This window comes from Hemiscyllium ocellatum, chromosome 29 (assembly GCF_020745735.1).
Source record: "Hemiscyllium ocellatum isolate sHemOce1 chromosome 29, sHemOce1.pat.X.cur, whole genome shotgun sequence".
Classification (NCBI taxonomy): domain Eukaryota; kingdom Metazoa; phylum Chordata; class Chondrichthyes; order Orectolobiformes; family Hemiscylliidae; genus Hemiscyllium; species Hemiscyllium ocellatum.
In genome coordinates, this window is record NC_083429.1 from 45,853,772 (window position 1) to 45,881,413 (window position 27,642).

Here is a 27,642-nt window from a genome sequence, read left to right on the forward strand (position 1 = left end):
CAGGCGACTGACTGTGTGGAGTTTGCACATTCTCCCCGTGTCTGCGTGGGTTTCCTCTGGGTGCTCCGGTTTCCTCCCACAATCCAAAGATGTGCGGGTCAGGTGAATTGGCCATGCTAAATTGCCCGTAGTGTTAGGTGAAGGGGTAAATGTAGGGGTATGGGTGGGTTGTGCTTCGGCGGGTTGGTGTGGACTTGTTGGGCCCAATGGCCTGTTTCCACACTTAAAAAAAAATATTTGGAGTGAAATTAGGTTTAATTGATGAAACAGCAAAATGGAATAGCTTATTCCTCAAAAGAAGACTTTTTGACCTATTAAATGCCTGCTGCTTGAGAAAGAACTACCCCTGTCTAATATCTTTTAGCTCATGGTCCATAACCCTATAGGTTATAGCTTTTCAAAAACTTATTATCGTAAAATGACATTAGATGAGGGTATCTGCCTTTACCACACTTCTTGGCAGTTTTACATCCTCACTATCCTTTCGGCAAATATTTGTTCTGCAGCTATCCTCTCAACTGAATCAAATCTATGCCACCTGATTGGTAACTTTTCTGATGAAGGGCTTATGCCCGAAACGTCGATTCTCCTGCTCCTTGGATGCTGTGCTTTTCCAGCACTACATTCTGATCTCCAGCATCTGCAGTCCTCACTTTCTCCTTGTTAACTTCTCTGTTAATCTCCATCTGTATAGGCCCTTCAAAATTTTATACACCTCAATTAAATCTTCCATCAGCCTCCTTCATTGCAAAGAAAATAAAACCAGCATATCCGATCTTTCCTCTTTGCTAAAATTCTCTATTCTTGTTGGCATTCTTCTCAGACGTTCCTGTTGCCACTCTTGTGTGGATATATCCTTCTGTGATGCAGTGATCTGAACTTTGCATGGTACTCTAGCCATAGTCTTATTAGTGTTTTATGAAATTCTAACATAACCTCCCTGCTCTTATAACTTAAACCTTAATTATCCCTTGCAATATGGACAGAAAGTTCTGGAGTAACTCAGCAGATCTGGAAAAATCTGTGGAGAGAGAAACAGAATTAATATTTCAAATCCAATATAATTCTTCTTCAAAACTTGATGTTGTGGAGGTTTGTGTAAGGGATAGAACCACAAAGAAGTTGGAGGAAAGGGTCACATATTTGTTTGACATCAATTCTGACAGGAAAGGAATCAGATTCCTGTCAGTTGTAGAGAATGGTGGTAGTCATATTTTGAGTGCGGTCTGAACTTCTGATTTATGATTGGTCAAAAATCACAGGATGGTCAACAGCTGAGATATCAAAAATACCCTGAAAACCTACTTAGAGAAGATTGACCTTGACCTCAATAGTTGGGAAAAGAGTGCTCTGGACCATCCAGGATGCTGAGCCCTGAAGTTATCTGTCTTTGAAGCAAGACGGATGATGAAGGCTGAAGACCTGAGAGCAAGGAGAAAGTTCAAGAGGAGTGATATTCCCTCAGTGACCACAGACTGACCATCAGGCTGACTATTGACTGTTTGCCAGTGTGGATTTTGGATTTTTTTTAACTGCTGTTTCTTGCTTAGCTTTATACTTTGCCTTTTCCACCTTCTTTACCTTTCACTGACTTCATCCCCATCTCTTTAAACCTCTCTCTGTCTTTCTTTATCTTCCATTTCTATTCTCTTTCTCACCCTCTACTTCATCTGGGACTCTCTGGCAGGCTTTTCCTCACTCTGAGGGATCACCAGGAGAAGTTTCATTTCCACTCAGTGCATTTTCATGATGATGATCTTGTCAGAGAGAGAGATTAATCATGCTCTGTGACTTAATTAGGCATATTGAATTTTCATTGTTTGTAGCATGCCTCAGCAAAACTGTAGATAAGAAAATAAAACTTTGATTAATCAACCTGTGAAAAAAAATGCATTTCCTATAGTCCATCATCTTGCATAACTAATAAGATTTCAGGTTATATTTATCATATAACCAGCAATATTATGAGACCTGTTTGGAACTGTTACCTTTCTGTGTTCTATGTTGTTTTTATTAAGCAATTAGTTTGAGCTGCAGTGAATGTGTGAGAATGACACAACACCGATAAGCGTAGCATACCATGACAGCAGATCTACTAGCAGAAATAGATACAAGCAGCAGCATAGTGTTGACGATCAAAGTAGCTTAAAGGCTATGTGTTACATGGTCAATAAAATGGAAAGCTCTGAATGAACCAAAAAGTCTCAGGTACCTTGCATGACTGCTTCCTTCATTGGCCTAGAAGTAATCTGCTTTCAAGACAGGCGAGAATTTCAATGTGATTTTCTCATTTATTTTGTAATAAAGTTTGAAAATATTGGTTTACAGCATAGGTGCAAATCACTGGGGATGACTGGCTAAGAATAACCCTGACTGAAATTTCTAAAATTCATATTGAAGGAAGTTGAAAGTACAGTACCCATGAATGGCACATAGTAGATGTGACCTCAAGTTCCATGTCTTTCCTCAAATGTGGTAGGGAGTTGTATTTCAACAGGAAGGGGAATATTAGAAGCATAGGTATACCTGATCTACATCTTCATACCTTGCAGGAGTTAATTTGCACTGAGATTGGCTAGTGTTGACAGTAATGCCCATATACATTAGAAGATGTATAACCTGATTGAATGCAGAAAAGGAACAAAATCAGGTAGCCTGTTTCGATCAAAAAAAACACTTCCATTGAAATATAAAGAAGCAGTCCTTTCTGAATAAAAAAAATAAATTTTTGATGAAGCTTTACAGCAGGCATTTGTTCAGACAATAGAGCGTGTGGCTTTCACTGGACCATGAATGGACCTATGGAATTTGATCTTCAAAATGTCAATTAAAATCTTGTTATTCCATTGTTAGAATTTGAATTCATCAATTTCACTCTAAACCAAATAGAGCTAATTGTGAACCAGAATTAAGAAATGCTGCTGCCAGAACATTGATAAAATTCAGGAATTCCCTCTTCCTATAAACATGTTTGGCAGTATTCACAGTGGCTGACTCTAAGCTGTGCAAAACACTGTAGCATTAAGGCTTCAGTGCAAACATTTATAGTAAATTTCTTGTTTGATTCTTCAATGCTCTTTCAGAATGTGATGAAAGTTCACAGAGTTCTGCTGATCCAAACACAGGAGAGGGTTCACAACATTCAAACAGTTCCTGCTACTCCACCAAATGCATCACTGAGATCCTGAAAGAACTGAATCCACCATTTGACAACAAACTTCTCACCTACAAACACCCTGACCTAGCGTTTGGAATGGAGCAAGCTGGAGTGTAGTGGATACAGAGGTGATCTACAATGCTGCTGTTCTAAGGGGAATGTGTGTATTTACCTTTTCTATATTCTTGTAGTTTTACTGCACAAAGACCTTTTTTTGGTTTCTCATAGTTTGTTGTGGCATTTTTATAGTGAAGGTAAAATGTGGAGAAAATAATGTTTTTTGTACAATGAAGTAATGCCCATAAAATGATGCATTTAGGAGGCATTAACCTGTGTTTTCTGGCTTTGTAAAGGCGGAATTGAACTTGGAAGTGGAGAGCCAGGAAAGTAGTGTTGGCAGGAGATAGGGGTGAGATATTTTGTTGGCGGTTGTAATTTGGATAGACTGCTTGTTCTTTGGTAGTAAATAGCCGACTAGACTTAAGAGTGAGGCATATAGCCTTGCCAGTATTTTGGAGATGAAATGCCAACATATGCAGAGGCCTCTACTTCAATGTAGACAGCCCCCCAGCACAGCCTAAGGATAATCAAAGCAGGGTCTCCATATGTCATTTATGGGCAGAACTGTGGCTCAGGGTTAGCACTGCTGCCTCACTGCACCAGGGATCAGGTTTGATTCCAGCCTCTGGCGACTGTCTGTGTGAAGTTTGTGCATTCTCTCTGTGTCTGCGCGGGTTTCCTCCGGCTGTGTTGGTTTCCTCCCACAGTCCGAAGATGTGCAGGTTAGGTGAATTGGCCATGCTAAATACCCATAGGGTTTGGGAATGTTTCGGTTAGGAGCATTAATCAAGGGAGATGTAAAGTAATAGAGTAGGGTATTGAGGCTGGTTGGGATACTCTTCGAAAGGCCAGTTTGGACTTGTTTGGCCAAAATGCTCTATTTCCGCACTGTAGGGATTCTATGATTTTATGGGGATTTGAGTATTCATACCCTCAAAAAGCAACTGCAACCTAATAGTTTGAGATTGACAGACTATCTCAAGTAGGCTGCCTCCATTCTGGAAAATCAATTTTAAAGCTTTATCAAAAGATGAATTTTCATTTTCACTTAAAAAAGGAACACTTCTTCATATTTCAATTGAAGTGTTACATTTAGATGTGGATCTGATTTATCTCCATTCTGCGTTCCAACAGGTAATGCAGTTTGACACAGGATGGACAGACAAATTGCTGCAAGTCTAACCTAGATTTTGTTTGTTTTTGCACTGCTGTGCTACCCGACAAGGGCATCTCGGTGTTGGGGTGCCCCTGCAGTCCCTGACCTAGTGGGTGAAGTAGCACCCACTTCACCCACTAGGGCCACCAACTCTTCAGAGCTGCCATCTTGACTAAATGTGTACCATTGAGTGTATCTGCCATCCTACTAAGACATGGCACAAAGGCAGCCAATGATGGACTCTTTTTAACTTATCTTTTCTTTATTTTAAGTTCATGAGAATGCTTGATGCACAGTGACAGTATAAACCTTTCACTATATTTTGTATTGAGTGCTCATGACAAGAAATTATTCAATTAAGCCATCATATGGAAGATAGCAGTGCTATCAACAAGTGTGGGATCGGGATCGCCACTTGGTCCCAAAAATGAGTTCCCAAAATTTGTAACAAAATCCAGTTCATTCTGTCTGACGACAGCCATAAGTTACACATGAGAACAACTCCAGTTACTACAAGAAAACAAGATAGTCATAAAAGTGAAGCAAAATATCAACTAATACCAATGTGCTGTGTAATTTTATGGCAAGGAGATTAAACTGTTTATGCTAGAAGCTTTCTAGTAAGACACACAGTGACATAAAAGCAGGACATCGGTATTTCCATAAGGTTCATTGGGTAAATTTATTAACCACTGTGTCACAGAGCCATTAGCTCTATTTCCTGAATGGCTGATTTGCGATGCAGAGTGACGTCATCAGCATACAATCAGTTCCCACACTGGATGAGCTACTGTCTTCGGAACCTTGCTGTTCATCTGAGATGTGATGACCCTCTGGTTAAACCCACTATTGGTCATGTCTCTCTAGCATGAGGACAGCCAGTGGTTCTTTACGATGAAGGCAACTTTCATGTATTCCAGGGTGGTGTGTAGTTTAACCTCAGGTTTCCATTAGGATGAGCTAAGATAGGATAGCAAAATAAATGCTGTGATTAACCTTGATTTCTGTGCTAGGATTCTGAAACAAAATCAAAACCTGATTGTTACAGGTTGAACTTCTTTTGAGTTCGGGGAGAATTTTGAGCTTCACAATACTACATGGTCAACAGACAATGATGAGAACAAGGGTGCTGACTGGTTTTCTTTCTACGACTTAGTCAGTACTTCTAATTTGGAACTTGCCCTAACTGTCTTTCCATAGACTAGAGATTGAACCTGGGGCCCCCCACTCTGTAGCTTTCATCTATTCACTGAACTATCTGTATAAGACAAATTACTGTTAGCAAACTGTGATATTGTTTAATTGGCTCAGCAAACTAACGACCAGATATTTGTTATTCTTCTACAGATGAGTGAGTTCAGCTTTGAGGTGAAAGGTCCATTTTGCCGACAGTATCTAGCAGCAACATGCCAAAACTTCATTGTATTTCTTTCCAGCACAATATCGTGACTTGTTCACTGTCAGTTGAGGGGTTGCGCTACTTGCCACACCTGCCAGTACCAGTCATGAGAAGAAGAGAAGACTGAAGTTTTCAAAATTGCAAAAAGAGAAAATGAAAACAGCCATGAGTCCCCACCAACCTGACAACACAGGCATCTTCATTTGTGAAGCCCCCACCCCCCCACCCCTCCCCGGCCTTACTTGCAGAAACAGAGCCCTCCAAACCCTGTGATGTCACTTTATCCAGGGAGAGTAACTGAGCAGTGCAGCATGTGCCCTGAGGCGGAATTTACTCTGTGAGCAATAAGACTGCTTGCTGTCCCTCTGGTACTCCTTCATTTTTGATTTTTGCCTAACAGTGGTGCAATATGCTTTGTTTTCCTAAATTTCTTTTCCAGTGTTTGTTGTTGTGCTTTCTTTTTCTTCTTAATTTCTGCGTCATTTACCAAAAAGAGTATATGGCCATTTTTAAAAGACAAGTTAGATTTTATGTATTTTATTTCCCATTCACATAGATCTTGTTATGTTACCTTAAGATCTCAATTAAATGAACCGTGTTAAAAAATAAATTGTCAAAATGGATGATTTTGTTATATTTGAATTGTAACTTGCACCTTTGTTGAAGTATTTTTCCCTTTTTATGGCATTGTAATGTGACGACTTCCCTTGTGCCAGGTGAAATTTGTTAATGTTAACCCTTTGAAATTTCACATTGTGTATTATGTTTCTATGTCATGTCATTTTTTTATATGTATTAAAACGCCCAGAACCTGCCCAATGACCAGGTTTTTGGGATTCTTTCTGAACTCTAAAATTGATCAGAAAATGAAATTTAAGTTGAAAGATTTAGCTGCTTCAAAGAGAAGAAGAAGCAGAACTTCGAAAGGAATTTGCACGAGTGGAAAGAGAGACTACAAACTAAGCCAGTCAAGCAGTGTTTAACTGTGATTCTAATAATCATGGTTTTAAAAAAAATAACAATAAAAGTAGCTCTGGACAGAGAATTTTTAGACCGGATGAAAATTTAAACATCACCCATTTATCAGCTTCTCAACTACAAATCTGTCCAACTTCTGTCATTTGTACATTTTTGTTCCATTTATTTGATGAAAAAAAGTCAAAAACTTGATATTCAGCTGTTTAGCGGGAAGGTACCAAGAAAACACTGAAAGCTTTTATTGTATGTATCTTTTCTTTGTTTACATGACACTGTATTTATGGGAGAGTCAACTGCCAATCTAAGGAAAAAAAGAACTGAAATGCAGTGCCATCTCTCATTTGTAACACATTTTTAATGTTGCTTTGTATTGTAGTAATCAATACGCAGTATATGTTGAATGTATATTAATATACTTTGCTATTTCTGTTTCGGAAATGTTGAAAAGTATTTTTTCTTGTTTATGTTGGACAAAAGGTTCAGTGATCTAGTACATTGTGTGGGTCACTTGCAACTAGTAATTTAGTTGGAAAGTGGGATCATGACAAATAAAACCGATGTAATTTGATCTGAAAAATGTTACTTATTAATGTAAATGGTTTTTCATAAGTTCCTTTTTGTTTTTTTTTGCTTTTATAGTATAATATCAATTCAGGAGTAAAGCATGCACTCTATTGACTCTATCAGGGTTTCCAAGACCAATAGGTTTTTGGACTAAGATGGCAGGATGCAGAATAATAGACTGACAGAGTTTCAGGTGCATTTGCACTACACCTTCATACAGCAGATGTACCTTAAATTAGCCTGACAAAATGTGTCATAGTGATGATATGCATATTTTATACCTAAGGATTTTGATCCAAATCATTAGCATCAGGATTGACTGACTTTACTGGCAGTATAATGAAAAACGCATACTTCAACTTGGGACAAGTGCAATTACAAATTATATTGATCTCTGCTGTAGGTAAAAGTGTCGCAGTGATAGAATATATCCAGATGGACAATTAATTGTGAAAATGTAATACATTTTTTGCTACTCCGTTTTATAACTAGGATCTATTATAAAATGTTGAACATGAATTTATACAGCAACATGTGTTCTTGAAGTCCAAAAACACTTAAGTATTAATGCAGTCTCTGATATTCATCTCTTAACTTCTTGGTTATGAGTTATTGTATTGTATTGTGGATTTCCAAAATTGTAAACTATCTAAAAATAAGACCTATTTTTGTAATAATCTCATTCTGCCATTGCAAGTTTAAAGGAAAATGAAGGAAGAAGGTAGCAACTATTAAGAGCAAACAGACTCATTCAAAGAGGAGTGAGCTCGAAATCCAATAAATATGTTCAGCAAAAGTGGAGATTCAGTACTGGCAGTTATCAAAAGTGTGCATACCCTAGTAAATGTGCAAAGTTGTTTATGTTTCTATTAATAATTATTATTGAGCCCCATCAAAACTTTTTTGGTTGAAATGATTGTACTTAAATAGCATTTAATTATTTGGTATAGTCACTTAACAAATGGGAGGCTTTCACAAATGTTTCTAAATTTCCAAAATGTGAATTTTGTTCAAACCTTATTTTAAATTAAAATAAGCACTTCATTGCAGTGAAGCAGTGGGACATCGGTGTTTTCCATATTAAAGGCATATAGTCAACTTAGACCATTTAATATGGGGTGGCATGGTGGCACAGTGGTTAGCACTGTTGCCTCACAGCACCAGACACCCGGGTTCAATTCCCGCCTCAGGTAACTGTCTGTGTGGAGTTTGCACATTCTCCCCATGTCTGCATGGGTTTCCTCCGGGTGCTCTGGTTTCCTCCCACAGTCCAAAAATGTGCAGGTTAGGTGAATTGGTCATACTAAATTGCCCATAGTGTTAGGTGGGGGGTAAATGTAGGGATTTGGGTGGGTTGTTCTTCGGAGGGTCGGTGTGGATTTGTTGGACTTGTTTCCACACTGTAAGTAATCTAATCTAATCTAAATGTGATATGGACTGTGAATTGAGTAACAATATTTACAGTACCCTGCTCCAACAATGTGCCTTAACTGCATCCTTTAAGTGAATAATCATATTAATTCTTTAACATCTTTCAGTGCAAATAGTTTGTTTTGCTGATTGTGCAACTTCATTTTAGACGCACTTCCTATGACAGCACATTGCAAAGCTGTGACCTATGCTACCTAGAAGAATAAGGACAACGTGCTCATCACCACCTTCAAGATGCTGAGCCAGTTCATTCATCTTTGCAGACTTGGAACTGTATCATATTTCCTTTGCTGTCACTGGGTAAAAGCCTGGAATATCCTCTTGAACAATGCTGTGGGTGTACTTGCACCAAACAGAGTATAGCATGTCTAAAAGGTGAATCACCATCTTGTCAAAGGCTATCAAGAATGCACAATAAATGTTGGCCCAGCCATTGGTGCTCATGTTCATTGAAAGAGCTAAAATGCTAACTTTTGACATGTGGTTGAATCTCTGAGTCATTGCAAATCTTTTTCTACTTCCTCACAATTATGAATCATAAAAATTTGAATCATAGGTCTGGCAATTTAGGGACAAACTAAATTGGCTGTATTTAATCTGATTGAATGTGCATGTTTTTAAAGTGTCACGCAGACAACTACTACTTGTCACTCAACAGCAGCCACTGATTGGCTACTTACCAATTACATTCCTTGAGATCTTTAAAAGTATTTTCCATTACTGAGTTGACATTCTTCACCCACTCTGTGGAAAAGTGACTTCTCTGGTTAGAAATTCCCCTTAATGCCATGAAAGGAATAATTGCTGAGGTGTGAGTTGAATTCACACTGATTTTTCTTTCTTTATATTTTAAAAAAAGCTGTACTGTCTAGTTGTTTGTGATCTCTAATTGATTATGCACTTCGTGAGCACTTACGTAAATCTGAAACTACTTTTCCCGCTCCCAGATCTTTCTTATGGATGTTGATGAAATGTGTACTCTTTGTTTTAATAAGAACTGCCAGTTGTCAGATTCATGTGAATGTGATGTGCAAATGAAGGCACACATTTTTGTAGAAATCCACATTGTACTACAATATCATGTCAAGTTCCCTTTTATTCCAGATAGGTAAGGTCCAATGCATAAGAAAATAGGGAAACAGCTACACAGAATGTGTTAACTCTGGAAATATGGAAGCTGATAAAGGACTAGCACTCTTTCTGTTTTCCCTCTCAAATGTACCTGATTCTGGTGTTAGGTCTACCTGCTCCCCATCTCTTGTTCCTCAGAGTCTTAAGATCTGAGGACATATGTGCTAATTTAATGGTATTGATTTTTCTAAATGTTAAATTAGGCCAAATTTATAGTAGCTTGGACAATGAATATATGGAGTTGAACCAGACCAATGCTTTCTGAAATGAACCTTAGAACAGGTTATTTTAGAACTAGTAATGTGCAGTGAGGCAGAATGTGTTAAAGACCTAATGATAAAAGATTTTCTTGGTAAGAATGACCACAGCAAACATTCAATTTGAGGGTGTGAAATTTGTGTCTGAAACTACAGTCTTAAATAGTAAAACATGTAATTACAAGGGTATGAAATGAGAAATAAAGATGCTACACGAAGTCTACACCATCCATGACTAACGAAGGAAGTTTAAGGATGGTAACAAATTGAAAGAAAATGCGTGTATGATGCTGCAAGGATCAGTTGTAGCCCAGCAGATTCAGAAACCAGCAAAGGATGACAAATTCAAAGTGGGAGAAATTGGGGTATGAAAGAAAAAAATCTATCAATGAGTACAGAAATGGATAGTGATACAGTCTCCAAGTGTATAAAATGAGAATACGTAAAATAAGTGTTGATCCTTTCAAGAGTCAGACTGGAGAATGGGAAATGGCAGAGGTTTTGAACAAGTATTTTGTATTTATCTTGACAGTAGAAGACACAAAAAGCATGACAAGGTTTCTAGAACATCAAAAGGCCAAAAGAGGAACCGAAAGCAATCATAATCACTGAGGAAAAATGTACAGAGGAACCTCAATTATCTGGCATTAGATTATCCAAATATCAGATTATCCGACAAGATCATAAGGTCCCGATGCTTGGCTAAACAACGTTATCTGGCATTCGATTATCTGGAATTCGATTAACTGAACGAAATACTCCCCACCCATGTCCTTTGGATAATCGAGGTTCTTCTATGCTAGGAAAACCAATGGGACTGAAAGCTGATATGTACCCTGTATCAGATGGCTGGCCTCATAGCATATGAAATGAAGTGACTGCAGAAATAGTGGATACGTAGTTTCTAATCTTCCAAAATTCTCATGATTTTGGAAAGAATGGCGTATATTGCAAAATCAGGGTGGCTAATGTGCCATTGTTTAAGAAAGGCTGCAGGGAAAAGCTAGGGAACTAGAGATGGTGAGTCTAACGCCAGTGATGGGTGAGTTGTTGGGGATTCTGACAGATAGGATTTACATATGTTTGGAAAGACAAGGATTGATTAGGGTTGGTCAGTATAGCTTTGTGTGTGGGAAGTTGTGTCTCAAATGTGGAGTTTTCCAAAGGATTGTCAAGAAAATAGATGAAGATAGAGTGGTAGATGTCTACATAGACTTTAGTGAGGCCTTCAACAAGGTCCTGTACAATAGACTGGTTAGTAAGGTTAGATCACATGGGATCCAAGGAGAGATTGTCAAATGGGCTTAATGAAAGACAAAGCGTTGTTATTCAGACTGGTGGCCTATGACCAGCAATGTACTGTGAGTATTGGTTCTGGGTCCACTGTTGATTTGGATGAGAGTATATGAGGTATGGTTAGTGTGTTTGCTGATGACATAGTATGGTGGACTGTGAAGAAGGCTTTCGAAGTGAACAGTGAGATCTTGATCAGTTGGGCCAAGAAGTGATAAAGTGTAATTTAGGTAAATGCGTAGTGTTGCACTTTGGTTAGGCAATCCAGAGTAGAACTTACACAGTTAATAGGGCTTTGGGGAGTGTTGAACAGAGGGACCTAGGGGTGCAGGTTCATAGTTCCTTGAAAGTGGCATCAGAAGTAGACAGGGTGGTCAAGGTATTTGCATGTTTGCCTTCATTAGTAAGAACATTGAATATAGGAGTTGGGACATTGGTGAGGCAACTTTTAGAATATTGCATGTAATTCTGGTTGCCCTGCTATAGAAAGGATACCGTTAAAGGGTACAGAAAAAAAAATTACAAGGATGTTGACTGAAAGGTTTGAGGTATCAGGAGAGGCTGGGACTTTGGATAGCCAGAAACTGAGGGGTGATCGTGTAGAGTTTTAGAAACCATGAGGGCATAGACAAGGTGAATAGCCAATGTCTTTTTGCAAGGGGAGGGGAGTCCAAAATTAGAGGGCATAGTTTAAGATGAAAGGGGAAAGATTTAAAAGGGACCTAAGAGGCAACTCTTACACAGGGTGGTGCGTGTATGCAATGAGCTGCCAGAGGAGGTGGTAGAGATGGGTACAATGACAACATTTAAAAGAAATTTGGGCAAGTACATGAATATGAAAAGGATGAAGATGTAGATCCCAGACAGGACCCCGCATTTTCGAGATTGGCCAAAAGAATCAATGGAATGCGGGGTGTATAAAGCAAGGTTATCTGTTTAATAAAATAAGGCAGCCTCGCGCAATTCTGTCCAGCAACACAGAGATTAACGTTTCTTGTGTTCTGTGGCAAAGTTGCACAATTGCAATTGAACAATAAGCATTTTTATACGTTTTTTAAGAGACAAGTACAGCTTTATTTCAAGAAAAGACCAATCATCTGTAATAGGGTGACAGCAGGCTAATCCAATGATATTTCCTGGCAATTGGTTCTTGTTTTATGTAGATCATCAGCTAATGCTAGCAGTTCAAGGTTAGTTCGAATGGTCAATTAATGTCTCATGATTCATACAATGAAAACTCAGTTTTTTGCTTTATCGTCTATTTCAGCTAGTTCAGCAAAGCAGTAATATAGGTTTGCAACGCCAATTCATAACGTGAAGCTATTTTGTGTTATTTTAAATTGAAAAGCCTTTTTTGTTGTTGATAAAAACCTACATATATTTGTTGCTTCTAACAGCCTAGATTCAAATTTTGAATCCTCAAGGATATGGGCCAAACATAGACAAATGGGACTACTTCAATCATGGATTCCTGGTCGGCATGGATGTGTTGCACCGAAGGGTCTCTTTCTGTGCTGTGGAATTCTAACACAGATGTAAAGCTACTGTTCAAAAAAGCAAGGAAACAGAAAATACAAACGATAAGCCAGTTAGTCTCTCATCTATCATTAGGAAAATGTTAGAATCTATTATTAGGTTATTGGTTGAGCATTTAAGAATCAAAATAAACAGGCAGAGTCACCATGATTTTGTGAAAGAAGTTGTGTTTGGCCTTTGGGGATGTAAACACTGTGGTGAAGAAAAAGGAATCAGTGAATGTAATGTATTTGGATTTCCAAAAGGCATTTGATAAGGTTCCACATAAAAGGTTGCTACGTATAAGAGTTCACAATGTTGGAGCTGATATGTTAGAATGGACAGGGAATTGACCAACTAACAGGGAACATAGAATCAGTAAAAATTGATATTTTGGGGTTAGCAAACTAACTGGTGGAGTGCTGCAGGGATCATTGCAGTGACATCAGCTATTTATGATCGATATTAATGATTTGGATGAAGGGAAAGATGGTTATCTCTTTAAATTTGCCAATAGTAAAATTGGAGAAGACAAGTTGTGAGTAAGCTACAGTGAGAAAGCAAAGAGATATATAGGTTGACTCAGCTAATGACTTGGCAGATGGAGCATGATGTGGGAAAATGTAATGTCCACTTCAGCAGAAAGAACGGAAAAGCATAACGTTATTTAAATGCAGAGACTACTGAATGCTGCAGTATATAAGGATCTCTGTAATCTTGTAAATCACAAATAGGTTGCATGTAGATACAGCAAATGATTAAGAAGTCAAACAGTCTGTTGGCCTTTATTACAAGGTGAGTGGATAATAAAAAATGCTATTACTGTACTGGATATAGGTGAGCCCACACATGAATTATTTTACTGGTCTTAGTCTCATTGTTTAAGGAGGGATATATTTGCATTCAAAGAATTCAGTGAAGGTTAACTTAGCATATTCTTGGGATGAAGGCGTTGGCATTTTAAGAAAAGTTGGAAAGATTGGACCCATATGCATTGGAGTTTGGAAGAATGAGATGATCGTTTTGCAGCGTAAGATTCTTGAGAGGGTTGAACAGGGTAGATGCTGCGACGATGTTTCCTTTTTGTGATGGAGGCTAGAACTGATGGCACAGTTAAGGGGTCTCCCATTTAATGAGATGAGGAAGGAATTCATCTGATGTTGTTAGACTTTGGAATTCCCCAGAGATCAGATGAGGCCAGGTAATTTAATCTATTCAAAGCTGAGTTAGACAGATTTTGATCAAAGGATGTTAAATGTTATGGGGAGATGAGCAGGAAAGGCAGCAGTCTGATCGACTTTATCGAATAGAGGACCAACCTTGTGAGGCTGAAGATCCTCCTCTGCTCCTGTTTCTTATTATCATAGATGGGAGCTGGTGGCTCCACAATATAAACCACCTCTTTGAGAAATGTGTTGCCCCCTCTTCTACTCTCACCCAACCTCAACAGCCTCTCAAGGAAGCCTTCACCCATGGATTTAGGCTTTTTTCACAGTGCCACTATGTTTGCTAATCATCCCCCACCACAATAGTCTCTCCTGAGTGTCAGTAACATCAGACTCTCCAGTTTCAGCTTCCTGCCATTGGTTTTCCCTCTGAGCTGCTGACCAGATCATCCAATTGGCTTGCAATAAGGCAGGGGGAAAATAGCAGAAGTATATAATTTGGGTTTTACCATTATGTTTGGCAGGGCCTGAGCAATCCATGGAACTGTTAAATTACTGATCTACAATGAAAGGTTTAATTAATAAAATATAATAATGACTGCAACATTGCAATGTGAATCATTGCTCTGGTAGCTCTCCAATTTATTATAAATATCATGGTCAGTGCTTTTGAAGAATGGGCATGGGATTTGTGCAAATTATATTTGGAATTATAAGATGTGAGCGTTGATTGTAGTTCCTTTTACCAATGTTTTAATTTATGGTTTTCCAAAAAGAATCATTTGCCCATGCCCTCCATTTTTACTGCTACTATTTACAAATTGTTAGGGGCAAGTTTCTAGTTTGTATGTAATGTTATTTTCTTTAAGAATTTTGTGAAGATGGTTCAAATTCATTTGAAAGTGAACTGAGGTTATCAGACTCATAAAAGGCTTTTAATGAAAGAGACTTTAACTTCAATTGTCCAGCCTGGCATACAAATCTGAGTTGTTAAAATAGCGACAATTTCAATTGTCAGCCTTATGCAGTTTGTCTTCAAAGTTTAACAAAGGCATAGCAGGCACATTTATAAATTTAAATAAACTGAAATGAAGATACAAAGGTAAGCAATATTGTTCCAAATGTTCATAAAGATAAGTATCTATTTTAGTGGAACAAAACATGAAGGATGAAACTTCAGCTGAAATCTGTGTGGAGTAAGGTGGATGTAGAGACAGTCATTGAAGAAGAAGATGTGGCTGTTAAAAAAAAACAAGTTTTGACAAATACTTTGTTAACACTTGAAGAGAAATAGAAAACACCAATGGCCATGTAGATTAAAACTGAATCCCTTTTGGAGGGTGGAGAATCTCTTCAAGATCGGCATACATGAAAGAGAAGTGACAGTGAATTAAACATACAAATAAAAGCAAATATAGCAGATGCTGGAATCTGAAATAAACACAGAGAAAGCTGGAAAAGCACAGCAGGTCTGGCAGTGGAGAGAGAAACTGAGTTAAAATATTTTGAGTCCGGTATGACTCTTTAGAATACGTTTCTTTCTTCATCCTGCTTAAAAAACTTCTGAAGAAGTCGAATTGGACTTGAAACATTAATTCTGTTTCTGTCTCCATAGATGCTGGCAGCGCTGCTGAGTTTCTCCGACAATTTCTACTTTTCAGATTTTCAGCCTCTGCAGTATTTTGTTTTTATATTACTGTGGTAAGACATATTCAGGTTCAATTATGTATCCTTCTGGGGAGTGGTGGCACGGTGGCACAGTGGTTAGCACTGCTGTCTCTCAGCGCCTGAGACCCGGGTTCAATTCCCGACTCAGGCGACTGACTGTGTTGAGTTTGCACATTTTCCCCGTGTCTGCGTGGGTTTCCTCCCACAGTCCAAAGATGTGCGGGTCAGGTGAATTGGCCATACTAAATTGCCCGTAGTGTTAGGTATGGGGTAAATGTAGGGGTATGGGTGGGTTGCGCTTCGGTGGGTCAGTGTGGACTTGTTGGGCCGAAGGGCCTGTTTCCACACTGTAAGTAATCTAATCTATTAAAGTGCCATAACTTTTGTTGTGTTTGTGCCCTTAACAGAAGGAGAAAGGTAAAAAGAAAATAATCAGGAGGAGGGAGGGTGGCTAAAACAAATGTAAGGTCTAAACAATTGGTAAGTTTAGCTCAATCTACTTGAGATAGTATAATGAATTTTTAAAAAAGCTGAAAATGTTGGAAATACTCAGTCAGGCTAGCAGCATCTGTGGAAAGAGGACTGTTTGTTAAAGAAATAATTAAAAGAGAATCAAAAGTGTTTCGATTGAATGATGAATTTAAAGAAAAACATGTTGTAAACTACATATACTTCAAGTGAGTCTTTGTGTAACCAGTTGATCTTTGCTCTATTTGGTGTTGGTTGGAAGTTGGTTATCATTAACCAGTTGAGAACTCTGAACATTGATTCTATGCTTCCACATAATTAAAACTTACCAAACACAGTTTATAGTTCTCTTCCTTATCAGATGTGATAGCAGATGACTTATAAGTACAATGTGGTCTTGGGGTCAGACTGCAGATGAAGTGAAGAAGAAAAGAAAGTTGAGAAACAGTGAGAGGTGAGTGACTTTACACTGACTTTTTAAAAATACATTTTCAGGTGTTTTTCTGTGTAATGTTTTAGTTCTAAAATCTGTTAATAAGAGGAAAGTGGAATGCTTGAGAATAGTGTTAATTGCACGTCACCAATATATTGAAAGGCACAATTTTTGATGGACTTAATAGATATTTGTGGTTAGATACTGCCAAACATATTACTTAGAATTGCATTTTGCTACAAATGTTCTTTTCAAAAATTAGTAATACGAATTGTAATCTTTTCTGTTCAAATAACTTTCTTACTTGGTGAAACTGATTTGAAGAGCACTTAGATGAGGTAACTTTTCTCCAGAACTTGCCAATAACACATCAACAGTAAAATAATCAATCTCCCCACTGACACAGTACTTCAATACACTGCAGTGTCTTAAGGAGTTTCTTAAGACCAAGTTTCAATTCATTTAGATGTGGGCATGCTCAGAATCAAATTTATGATCCAGTTTGGCACCACTGTGCAACACTGGGGGAGTGCTACAGCGTCTACAGAGGCATCTCTTCAATTGAGCCACTCAGCAAAAGATCCTATGGTACCACTGCAGATGGTTTACCACAACATTCATAGGTTTGATGACTCTGGGATCTTGTTGCCAAATTTGTCCAAGTACCAAGCTGCAAATTACAGCAAATATTTTATTAACTGGCACCTATGGGACCAGGAGTTTGTAGTTATTGAAATATTTTGGATAATGAAGAGGCATGCATAACCATGACCTAGTGAAGCTTTGAGACATCAATATCCCTCAAAACACCTATGTCAAATATCAACACACTAAAATCACTGTAAAAACACACAGTTATAGAAATGCAGGGGGTATACACCTCACTGTTACACTTTCTTAACAGCATAAATGCATCGACATCATGGTGTTCAAAGTATATTTTTTGCTGGTTTATCAAGAGTGCCAGTTGATAAGATGCTGATTAAAACAACATTGAGACATTTTGCAATGCTTTGTCCAAATGCTGAAAGTCAGTTTGGTTTTCTGAAAATTTTAATAGAGTATAGGAGCAGGAGTAGGCTGTTTGGCCCTTTGAGCCAGTTCTGGCATTTAATACAATCATGGCTGATCACCCAACTCTGCACTCTGTTCCAGTTTTCTCCCCATACCTTTTCAACCTTTTAACCCTAAGAATTATATCTATCTCTTTGAAAACATTGTGTTTTGGCCTGAACTGCTCTCTGTGGCAGAGGATTCCATCCTTCATCAAAACTCTGACTGGACTTTGGTCACTAGACTCAAACCTTTCACTCTGTTTTCTCTAAAGCTATCAGACCTGCTGAGTTTCTCCAGAAAATCATCTTTTTGTTTCAGATTTCCAGCAATCACAGTTCTTTGTTTTTATTCAGTGTGGTCTTACCTCATCGATGATGTAGACAGGGCACTGGAGGCGTGAACACGGCTCCCTCCCCCAGAAAAGTAGTCAGCAGCAAGATAACAGAGAACTATTGGTGTAAAATCCATTAACAAACCCAGAAATATCGCCTTGTTACCCTGGGTGGTGGGGCAGTTAGAAGGCCTGTTCAGGTCATTCTCTGCTTAGTGACTGCAGTTCATTCTCAGGTCTCACAGTTGAAGCAAAACACAATCAAAGGATGGAGACAGCTTCTTTTTGAGGGGGAAGAGACCAACATTACATTCAGCTTTGGAACTCTTGTGGCCCCTCCCAGCAGGTACCATTGCTGTTGAGCTACCAGAGATCCAGGAGAAGGGAGGTACTTCTCCATGATGATGGGCTGATGGGAATTTAAAGTGATTAAACTCTTGTGAGAGCACATTTCCATCATGAGACAGGCTCTCTCTCCTGTCTTCAACAGCAGTTCCTGATTCTGACAGCTGCTGCTGACTGCCCAGAGGGAAAAACCAGGAAATACTTAAAAATGAACATGCTCTTCATCCTGGAGCACTGTTCTGAAATATACAAAAAAAGGTCAGACCAGTACATGTCATTCACAAGTTTTACTGTTTTTTTTCTTCTTGGAGGTCTAATGGGAGAATACCCTTCCCAATTGGATGATAAATGTGCCCTGTGACCACTTTGTGGCCACTTATTGTTGCTGGTGTGACTCGGGGTTAGGAACTGGAAATACACCTGATGTTGGGGTTCTGACTCCAGAACAAATATGCAGTCCAATTTTTTTTTGATTCTTTTACAGTTCAACCTGGTCTTTTCCTGTCCGAGGTCCATGTCCACAAATTCTCATTGTCTCTTATTAACAATAAAGAGGCAGAGCACAGATAGAGTTTACTCTCTCCCTCTGCTGATCTGATGGTAGCAAATTGTGATGTCACACCACTACTCAATAACATAATTCCAAGTAGAGTCAAGAGCTAAACAAGTAAGGGACCATGGTGTTAGGGGCAAGGTGCTGGCATGGATAGGATTGGTTGACTGGCAGAAGGCAGAGAGTAAGGACAAAGGGATCTTTTTTGGGATGGCAGCTGGTGACGAGTGGAATTCCATAGTGTTGGGACCACAACTGTTCACGTTGTACATTAATGATCTAGCTGAAGAAACCAAGGGCATTGTTGCTAAGTGTACAGATGACACAAAGATAATTGGAACGGCAGTAGTGTTGAGGAGGCGGGGAGGATGTAGAAGGACTTGGATAGGCTAGGAGAGTTGGCAAAGAAGTGGCAGAAGACAATGTGGGAAAATATGAGGTGATGCACTTTGGTAGGGAGAATAGAGAGATAGACTATTTTCTAAATGGGGAAAGGCTTCGGAAATCTGAAGCTCAACGGGACTTCGGAGCCTCAGTTCAGCATTCTCTTCAAGTTAACGTCGGGTCAATTAACAGCTAGGAAAACAAATGAATAGTTAGCATTCATTTCGAGAAGGCTAGCATACAAAGCAGAAATATACTGCTCAGGCTATATAAGGTTCTGATCAGACTTCATTTGGAATATTGTGTGCAGGTTTAGGGCCCATATCTAAGAAAGGATGTGCTGGTTTGCAAGTAGTCCAGTGGAAGTTTCCAAGAATAATCCCAGGGCTGAAGAGGTTTCCTTCTGAGAAGTGGTTGAGGACCCTGAGTCTGTACTTGATGGAGTTTAGAAGGATGAGGGGGGATTTCATTGAAGCTGAGAGAATACTGAGAGACCTGGATAGAGTGGACATGGAGAAGGTGTTTCCACTAATAGGAAAGATTAGGACCCGAGGGCACACAGTCAGATTGAAGGGATGATCCTTTAAAATTGACAGGAACTGGGAGGAATTTCTTCAGACAGAGGTTGGTCAATCTGTGGAACTGATTGCCAAAGAACGCTGTGGAGGCCAAATCATTGAGTGTGTTTAAGACAGAGCTAGATAGGTTCTTGATTAATAAGGAGATCAAATGTTATAGGGAGAAGGCAGGAGAATGGGACTAAGAAACGTGTCAACCACGTTTGAACGATGGTAGTAAATCTTGTAGTTATCTTATGGTTATGGTTACAACTCGACTCAACCTGTTCTGGGATGCAAACTGGAACCTTCTCAATTGATGACAGATCAGGAAGCATATATACCAATGGAGCTTTTGGACTGCTAAAAATGCTGAGTTCTATTTTTGCCATTAATAATGAGTCAAAATCCTGAACCCCTCTTCCCATATGAACTGCAGTGGTTGAGGAAGGCATACCCAAACACAAAGGGGAATTCGGGATGGGTAAGAAATGCTGGCACAGCCAGTGAAGCCTACACGAGAACCAAGTACCAAAAGAATGAACGGAATCATCTAACTGTATAAGTGAAACAAATATATTACAGGCAGAAGTTCTTAAAAGATGATATTTTATTCACAGTGTTGAAGCTCACAACCATCATGAAGGTGACTGCTATAATCTTGGCCCTCTTTGTGATCACAGGTATGTGCATCCACTCCTTTACCCTCAACAACTAAAGAAATAACACACAAACTGTTTACAAATAATGGTTTAGATTTGAAGCATTCAAAGATTTCATTGTTTTCTTTCTTTAATTTGAATATAATCATGTTGGAAAGTGTGGTGCTGGAAAAGCACAGCTGGTCAGGCAGCATCTGAGGAGCAGGAGAATCAACATTTCGGGCATAAGTCCTTCATCAGGAATGTTGAAACGTTGACTCTCCTGCTCCTTGGATGCTGCCTGACCAGCTGTGCTTTTCCACATTTTTGACTCTATCTCTGGCATCTGCAGTCCTCACTTTCTCCTAGTTGAATATAATGATATATGCTACCTGTTAAACAACGTCATATCAACATAACAATAACACCATTTCTTCTGACACACGTCCCTATAGTCTGGAGCTGCTGCGTCTTAGAGAGAGGTGACAGTGAGTTAAACCTGACAGTCACCGCATCATCATCTCCTTTGCAGTCCTGTTGTGTCAGGATTGGCCATGGTTCCATGACATGAGCTGCCCAGTATTTTGCTGCTGCTGAGGAATCCTCAGCCCCTTTTGTACTGTGGGCCTGTCCACCATGGGTGCCCCACACATCTTTTTCCCCTGCCAGTGATTGCAACTATGCGTATCATAACTGGAACACTTGGATCAACACTGTTTCCTCAGCTTCCCGCCCTTACAAACATCAGTCCGCACATATCTGCCGAGTGATGAAAAGTCATTGAGTAGTGTCCCTGCATAGACTTTGTGGTGAACTGATCATTAGCATCTGATGAGGAAGTGATTTCTTTTGGGGGTTTGCATCGGTTTTGTAGAGCTAGTTTTAAAATTGCCCACCGAAGTCCTAACCATTTAGCCATTTTGCCCTGGTGAGTGCAAACAATGAGCATTGGTCAAGAGCAGCACCACCAAACAGATCAAGGGAGGCAGGTACATGGGAACACCACCATCTGCAAGTTCCCCTCCACATCACTCACCATCCTGACTTAAAAAATATATTGCTGTTCCTTCACTGTCACTGGGTTGAATTCCTGGTATTCCCTCCTTAGCTGCATTGTGGATCTACCTGGACTCCAGCAGTTCACGAAGGCAGCTCACCACATCCTTCTCGAGGGCAATTAGGGACAGCCAGCAATGTCCACCTCCTATGAGAGAATCTTTTTAAAAAGGCCATAATGTTCTTATCCAGCCTTTGATTTCTAGGAGTGAATGGACAATGGACACAAACTGTTTGATTTTCATTAGTTGCTCGGAGGTGCTGATTTCATGTGAAGTACTGTAACAGCCACCCAATGGTGGGTTGAATGGCCTGATGATGGACAAAGAATTAAACCTGATGCATCAATCCATGAATGCATTGCTCTTGTGTGCCTAGACCCTTCTACATTCACAAATTTGCTGATGATCTTCAGTAGAGGAGTTATTTATTACACAGTAACTTCCGAACAAAGTACCAAAGAAGCAGGAGATTTTCTATATAAGACAAAAATGTCAGTCTGCAGCTTCTGATGCAAACATTGTAAAGTAGCTGTGAAAAATCGAAATGTAACAGAGGCCCAATTTCACAATTGTTACAAATTTAGCTCTTCCTTTTGCTCATTGTTTCTTGTAGGAACTCGAAGTGCAGTCCTATGGCGAAATGAGCCCCAAAAACGTCTAGATGACCTGAAGAATACTCTTCAGAGCTACTTTAGTCAAGTTAGTGACAAAGCTCGAGACACTATTGACCATATTGATAACTATGAGTTTGGCAAGCAGCTAAAGTAAGTAAATAATCATCACTGGCCTATCAACTATTTTGCTATTCATACAATGGAATAATAAGAGAAATTATGTCTGGTTTTGATGGGGAATATTAAAAATATTCCTGAAGACAAAACGTTATCGGGTAACTTAACGTCCAGTATAAATGGATTTTAACCAAAATAAGATTGGGTTTCATTCATAGAGTCATATAGCATGGAAACAGACCCTTTGGTCCAACCAGTCCATGCCAACCACAATCCCAAACTAAACTAATCTCACCTGCCTGCACTTGGTCCATGTCCCTCCAAACATTTCTTATTCATGTATTTATTTAAATGCATTTTAAAGTTTGTAACTGTACCCAAAGCCACCAGTTCCTCTGGAAATTCATTCCACACATGAACCATCTCCATGCAAAACAATTGGCTTTTATCTTTTTTTTTAAATCTTTCTTCTCTCATCTAAAACATAAGCCCCCGGTCTTCAAATCTCCAACCCAAGGGAAAAGACGCCTGCCATTCACCTCATCTATGCCTCTCTTGATTTTATAAACCTGTGTAAGGTCATTCCTCAACCTCCTATGCTCTTGGGAAAAAAAAATCCCAGCCTATCCAACCTCGCCTTATAACTCAAACCCTCCATTCCTGGCAACATCCTGGAGAGGGAGGGTTTTGATGGTGGTGGAAGCATGAAATCAGCTTCTTCATACAAACATGTTTCCATCAATCCCTGTGTTTAACTAAAGCTAGAAATTAGCTAGGTGATTAACTCAATTCATTATAATGTTAACTGAGATATTGAAGCCCCATGAGCACGCTGCTTCTCAGGTTTGACTGAGCAGCATCTTACTGATTGTGAGAACTCGGTGGCTTCAGGAGGCAATTATCTTCAGACCTGTCACATGGATCCAGGGGTAAAAAGTGAGGTCTGCAGATGCTGGAGATCAGAGCTGAAAATGTGTTGCTGATTAAAGCGCAGCAGGTAAGGCAGCATCCAAGGAACAGGAAATTCGACATTTCGACATTATGCCCGAAACGTCGAATTTCCTGAACCTTGTATGCTGCCTGACCTGCTGCGCTTTAACCAGCAACACATTTTCAACATGGATCCAGAGGGCTCACCTGATGAAACCTCCAGGATTGAGCACAATCTCAAATGACTATTCCTTTGAACTCACTCCTAGAACCCCCTCCCTCCGTGTCAACCTCTCCATCACCAGTCCCATTATCTCATTATTCTCCCCATCCACTGTTCCTATAAGTGCCATATTCAAGTTCCCACGATCACTGGCCCTGATGTTCTCTGCAGTCCTGCCCACGCCAACTTACCTGAGGGTCCAATCCACCTCCAGCCTGAAATGCTCCACCATGATTATCACAGAGAGTTGCCAACCTCCCATTGCAGGATCGACAGCTACTTGCTCAATTTCGAGAGTGTGGTGCTGGAAAAGCACAGCAGGTCAAGCATTATTCGAGAAACAGGAGAATCAATGTTTTGGGCACATTCCAGATAAAGGGCTTATGCCCAAAATGTTGATTCTCCTGCTCGGATGCTGTCTGACCTGCTGTGCTTTCCCAGCACCACACACGCAACTCTGATCTGCAGGCTTCACTTTCTCCTAGCTACTTGATCAATTCCCACCCTCACCTATTCTGTCTGTCACTGTCCTCTCCCATCCCTGCCCATTGACTGAACTGCTGTCACAGCCTTCACTGTCTCACTCCCTGCCTGCCCAGAAAACGTAGTCCATCAATCAGACTGGGCCTGCAGTCAAGGAGTGGAAACATGGGGTGGGGGTGGGGGGGCGCGGTCTGGGGCTGAACAGAGTCTTCACTGATGCACTACGGAGCAGTTTGGTGGGGAATTCTAAATTGTGGGCATGACAAGCCACTTCATATAGCTCAGCTAAATAGAAACTCCCCATAACATTTTCCTAAAATTGCAGGTTCTGTTTCAGTGGTTTGTGGTGTCAAAATGTTGACTAAGACTCACTGGGTAGCTGAGGTGACGCTATTAGTTTCTGTCTTGAAATGCAACACATTGGCCCGATCACTATCTGTCTGAATCTTGGATGACTATCAGCAGTTGTGATATTAACCTTCCAACGCCACTCAGCTTAAATTTCAAAATGTATTGATGTGGGGAGGTGCAAAGTGGCTCATGTTTTTAAATAGCATAACCCTCATTGTTATCGTTGGTTTTATTTATAGCCTAACAATTTCAGAGAGCTTGGGGAAACTCAACGGATATGTTACAGAACTGCAAAGGATTGTGTCTCCTATGTCGGATGAAATTCGTCAGAGGTTGCAAAGCGACAGATTGCAGCTGGAGAAGAAGATTCAGACGGACTTGCAGGAGTTCAAAGTTAAAGTCCTTCAGTATGCCAGTGACCTCCGCAGTAGGGTCAATCTTAGTGTGGAGCCATCCCAGTTTATGCTAGAACCCATGGCCAGCAGCATACAGGAGCAGGTTCTTCAGAATGCGAAAAGTCTCCACCAAAGGCTGACCCCTTTAGCTGAGGAGATCAAGGCAAAACTTCAGTCCAATATGAAGGACTTTAAAATGAATATTGCACCATTTTCTGAAACTGTTCGTGAGAGACTGGATGCTCATCCTTTTACCAGCAAACTGAGTGAAAACCTTGATCAAAAGCTGGAAGAGATGAGACAGACATTCACCCTTCTGGTTGAGAACTTCCAAAAACATCTCAGCCCATATGCTGAAGACCTTAAAAGCAAATTGACCTCTCTGTGGGACAGACTCCACCAAAACATTAATGAAGGAAACTAAGAGAAACCAAATGACCCATTTTGTGCTGAGTAGTGGCCTGTCCTTTGTTTCAGTATTACTTTCTTATAAGTTCCAATGTTTACTTTAAAACCTCAAAGTTTACTTTAAACTTTAGGGTTTTATTTATTCTGTAGCCAAAATGCTACCTTAACAAACATATGACACTGCCTTTGCAAGAAGAATTGTTCCCATTCCTGGGGAAATTTGTCACAAATGATGTTTTTTGTCAGGCAAACTGATGTGAAGATCGAAGTGCACACAATGACCTTCCTGAAGAAGGTGAGCATTAGTGGGTTGCCAGGCTGTGTTGCTCTGTGTGAGCATTACAAATTAATCTTCTGCTGTATTAATCTGATTTACCACAGGAAACAATTTTATGGGGATGTTTTAATAATAGCTTTGAAGGGTGTTTTGTCTTGATGTAATAATGTTCTTGTGCATTGCAGAGTAATAAAACCAGTTCTGAAACAGCAGTGCGTTCTCCACTCCTGTGGAAAATTAAGCCAAAGGGAATTCTGTTGAAGGAGATGGATAAGAAGTAGGAGCAATTCACCCCCCTCAACCTGCTCTGACAATAAACCTGATCACAGCTGATCTCATCTTGGCATCAACTCAACTCTCCTGCCCGATACACTTTAACCTGTTACTAATTTTAAAATCTATCCTCTTCTTAAATTTATTCAGAGTTGTAGCAACAATCACACTCTGGGGTAGTGAATTCCACAGACTCTCAACCATGTGAGAGAAGTAATTTCTCCTCATCTCTATTTTAAATGTCCCACCCCTTAGCCCCTCATTCTAGATGTCACCACAAGGGGGAGCATTCTTTTCCCTCTACATTGTCAATACCCTCTTAATACCTTAAACATCTCAATTCAATCTCCTCTCATTCTTCTAAACTCTGGTGAGCGTGGGCCTAAACTGCTCAGTCTCTCTTCATATGACAACCTTTTATCTCTGGACTTAATCTTGTGAACCTCCTCTGAACTGTCTCGAATACAACTACATCCTTCCTCAAGTAAGGGGACTAAGACCGTACAGTGCTGCAGATGCAGTCTCATTCCTGATGAAGGGCTCTGGCCCAAAACGTCGAATTTCCTGTTCCTTGGATGCTGCCTAACCTGCTGTGCTTTAACCAGCAACACATTTTCAGTGCAGATGCAGTCTCACCAATTTATCTCAGTTCTTTTTCATTTTACTAGCATCTCTTTTTCAGATTTTTCAAAATTTCACAACGACAAGAGTAATGAGGAAAGGGGGAGTTTTTATTACCCCAGTGACAGCGTCAAATATGTTTGGATTGATTTAGAATTGTTTAGTACAGAGTAAAACTCCTATTGTGGCTTAACAAAAGATCTCCAAAAGTAAAGCCTAACCACCCTCCCTTGACATTCAAAGTGCATTACCTTTGTCAGTGCCTCGGGGCCAACACAGAGAGAAAACTAACCAGCCCACTATATCAATACCTCCATTTAAAAAAACGCAGATTAGAAGCTGGGAGTTCTTTCTGAATCATCCTAAGAATTTGACCCACAGCAAATCCCCTGGTTAGAAGGAAACATTGATCAATGTTACATTTTTCTAACTCAAAGAAGATTAGTCATTCTTTTTCAGTCTTAATTTATCTTTCTGCTTTAATTACAAAGTTAATTTCAAATGCTATCATTTCTGCATTTACTTGCGTTACAAAATTGCTGCCTTTAGAAGGTCTTACACAATGTGGAGTCTATGACTCCTCAGGATGGCAATAATCAATATACTCCTAAATTCCGCTATCCTACATGATCAGCCTCTTCCTAGAACAGGACTGAAAGAATGCTATCATGTCAGAGGTGCTAGCTTTCCATTAGACATTAAATGGGGTGTGGGGCGGCACGGTGGCTCAGTGGTTAGCACTGCTGCCTCATAGCACCAGGGACTCTGGTTCGACTCCAGCCTTGGGCGATTTTTCTGTGTGGAGTTTGTACATTCTCCCCATGTCTGTGTGGGTTTCCTCCGGGTGCTCCAGTTTCCTAGCACAATCACAAAGATGTGCAGGTCAGGTGAATTGGCCATTTTAAATTGCCTGTAGTGTTAGGTGCATTCGTCAGAGGGAGATAGGCCTGGGTGGGTTGCCCTTCAAAGGGTTGGTGTGGACTGGTTGGACCAAAGGGCCTGTTTCCACACTGTAGGCGTGTGTGGTTTTCAGAGGGACTATCATGACCCTGATGGGCAGAGTGCACTGACTATCTGACTTCACTATTCTAAAAGTTTTCACATGTGAAATGTGACCAGTTTCATCTCTAGAATGGTCAATGTCTGACTCTGACCACCATCTAAAATAAAATAAACTCCCATTATGTTTCATGAATGAACAAGTAAGTAACAAATTATTTATTGTAATAAACACATCTAACATGATATAACAAGTTATTAATTGCTAATATGCACACATAGGCTATACACTCTAAATCTGAACATGGGGCACTCAATCACAAATACGATAGACAGGATAAATGAATTTT

General features: G+C 39.8%; 2 protein-coding genes across 5 annotated transcripts in view; both read left to right on the forward strand.

Annotated features, from left to right (window-relative positions):
• The window catches only part of sik3 (SIK family kinase 3), a 302,157-nt gene extending 294,856 nt beyond the window's left edge, over positions 1 to 7,301 (forward strand). For 3 of the 4 annotated variants that reach the window (XM_060846766.1, XM_060846769.1, XM_060846768.1), the window contains 2 exons: positions 3,084 to 3,317; positions 5,721 to 7,301. In XM_060846766.1, coding sequence (XP_060702749.1) covers positions 3,084 to 3,274 — 191 coding nt within the window. In that variant the 3' untranslated portion in view covers positions 3,275 to 3,317; positions 5,721 to 7,301. The remainder of the gene's footprint in view (positions 1 to 3,083; positions 3,318 to 5,720) is intronic. The other variant, XM_060846767.1, reaches the window with a different exon arrangement.
• A 13,241-nt stretch (positions 7,302 to 20,542) lies between these two features.
• On the forward strand, positions 20,543 to 25,138 carry LOC132829523 (apolipoprotein A-I-like). The gene is made up of 4 exons (XM_060846742.1): positions 20,543 to 20,566; positions 20,676 to 20,721; positions 22,215 to 22,365; positions 24,559 to 25,138. Exons 1-4 carry the CDS (start codon positions 20,543 to 20,545, stop codon positions 25,136 to 25,138), a joined length of 801 nt encoding a protein of 266 aa, XP_060702725.1.
• Positions 25,139 to 27,642: the final 2,504 nt, after the last annotated feature.

What these genes read in the sequence shown, in the direction of transcription:
- LOC132829523 (XM_060846742.1), top strand. Translation starts at nt 20,543, where the DNA reads ATGAAGGTGACTGCTATAATCTTG. An exon ending in GAATATAATCATGTTGGAAA is followed by an intron (nt 20,722 to 22,214) that starts GTGTGGTGCTGG and finishes TGTTTCTTGTAG; the next exon opens with GAACTCGAAGTGCAGTCCTA. An exon ending in GAGTTTGGCAAGCAGCTAAA is followed by an intron (nt 22,366 to 24,558) that starts GTAAGTAAATAA and finishes TTTTATTTATAG; the next exon opens with CCTAACAATTTCAGAGAGCT.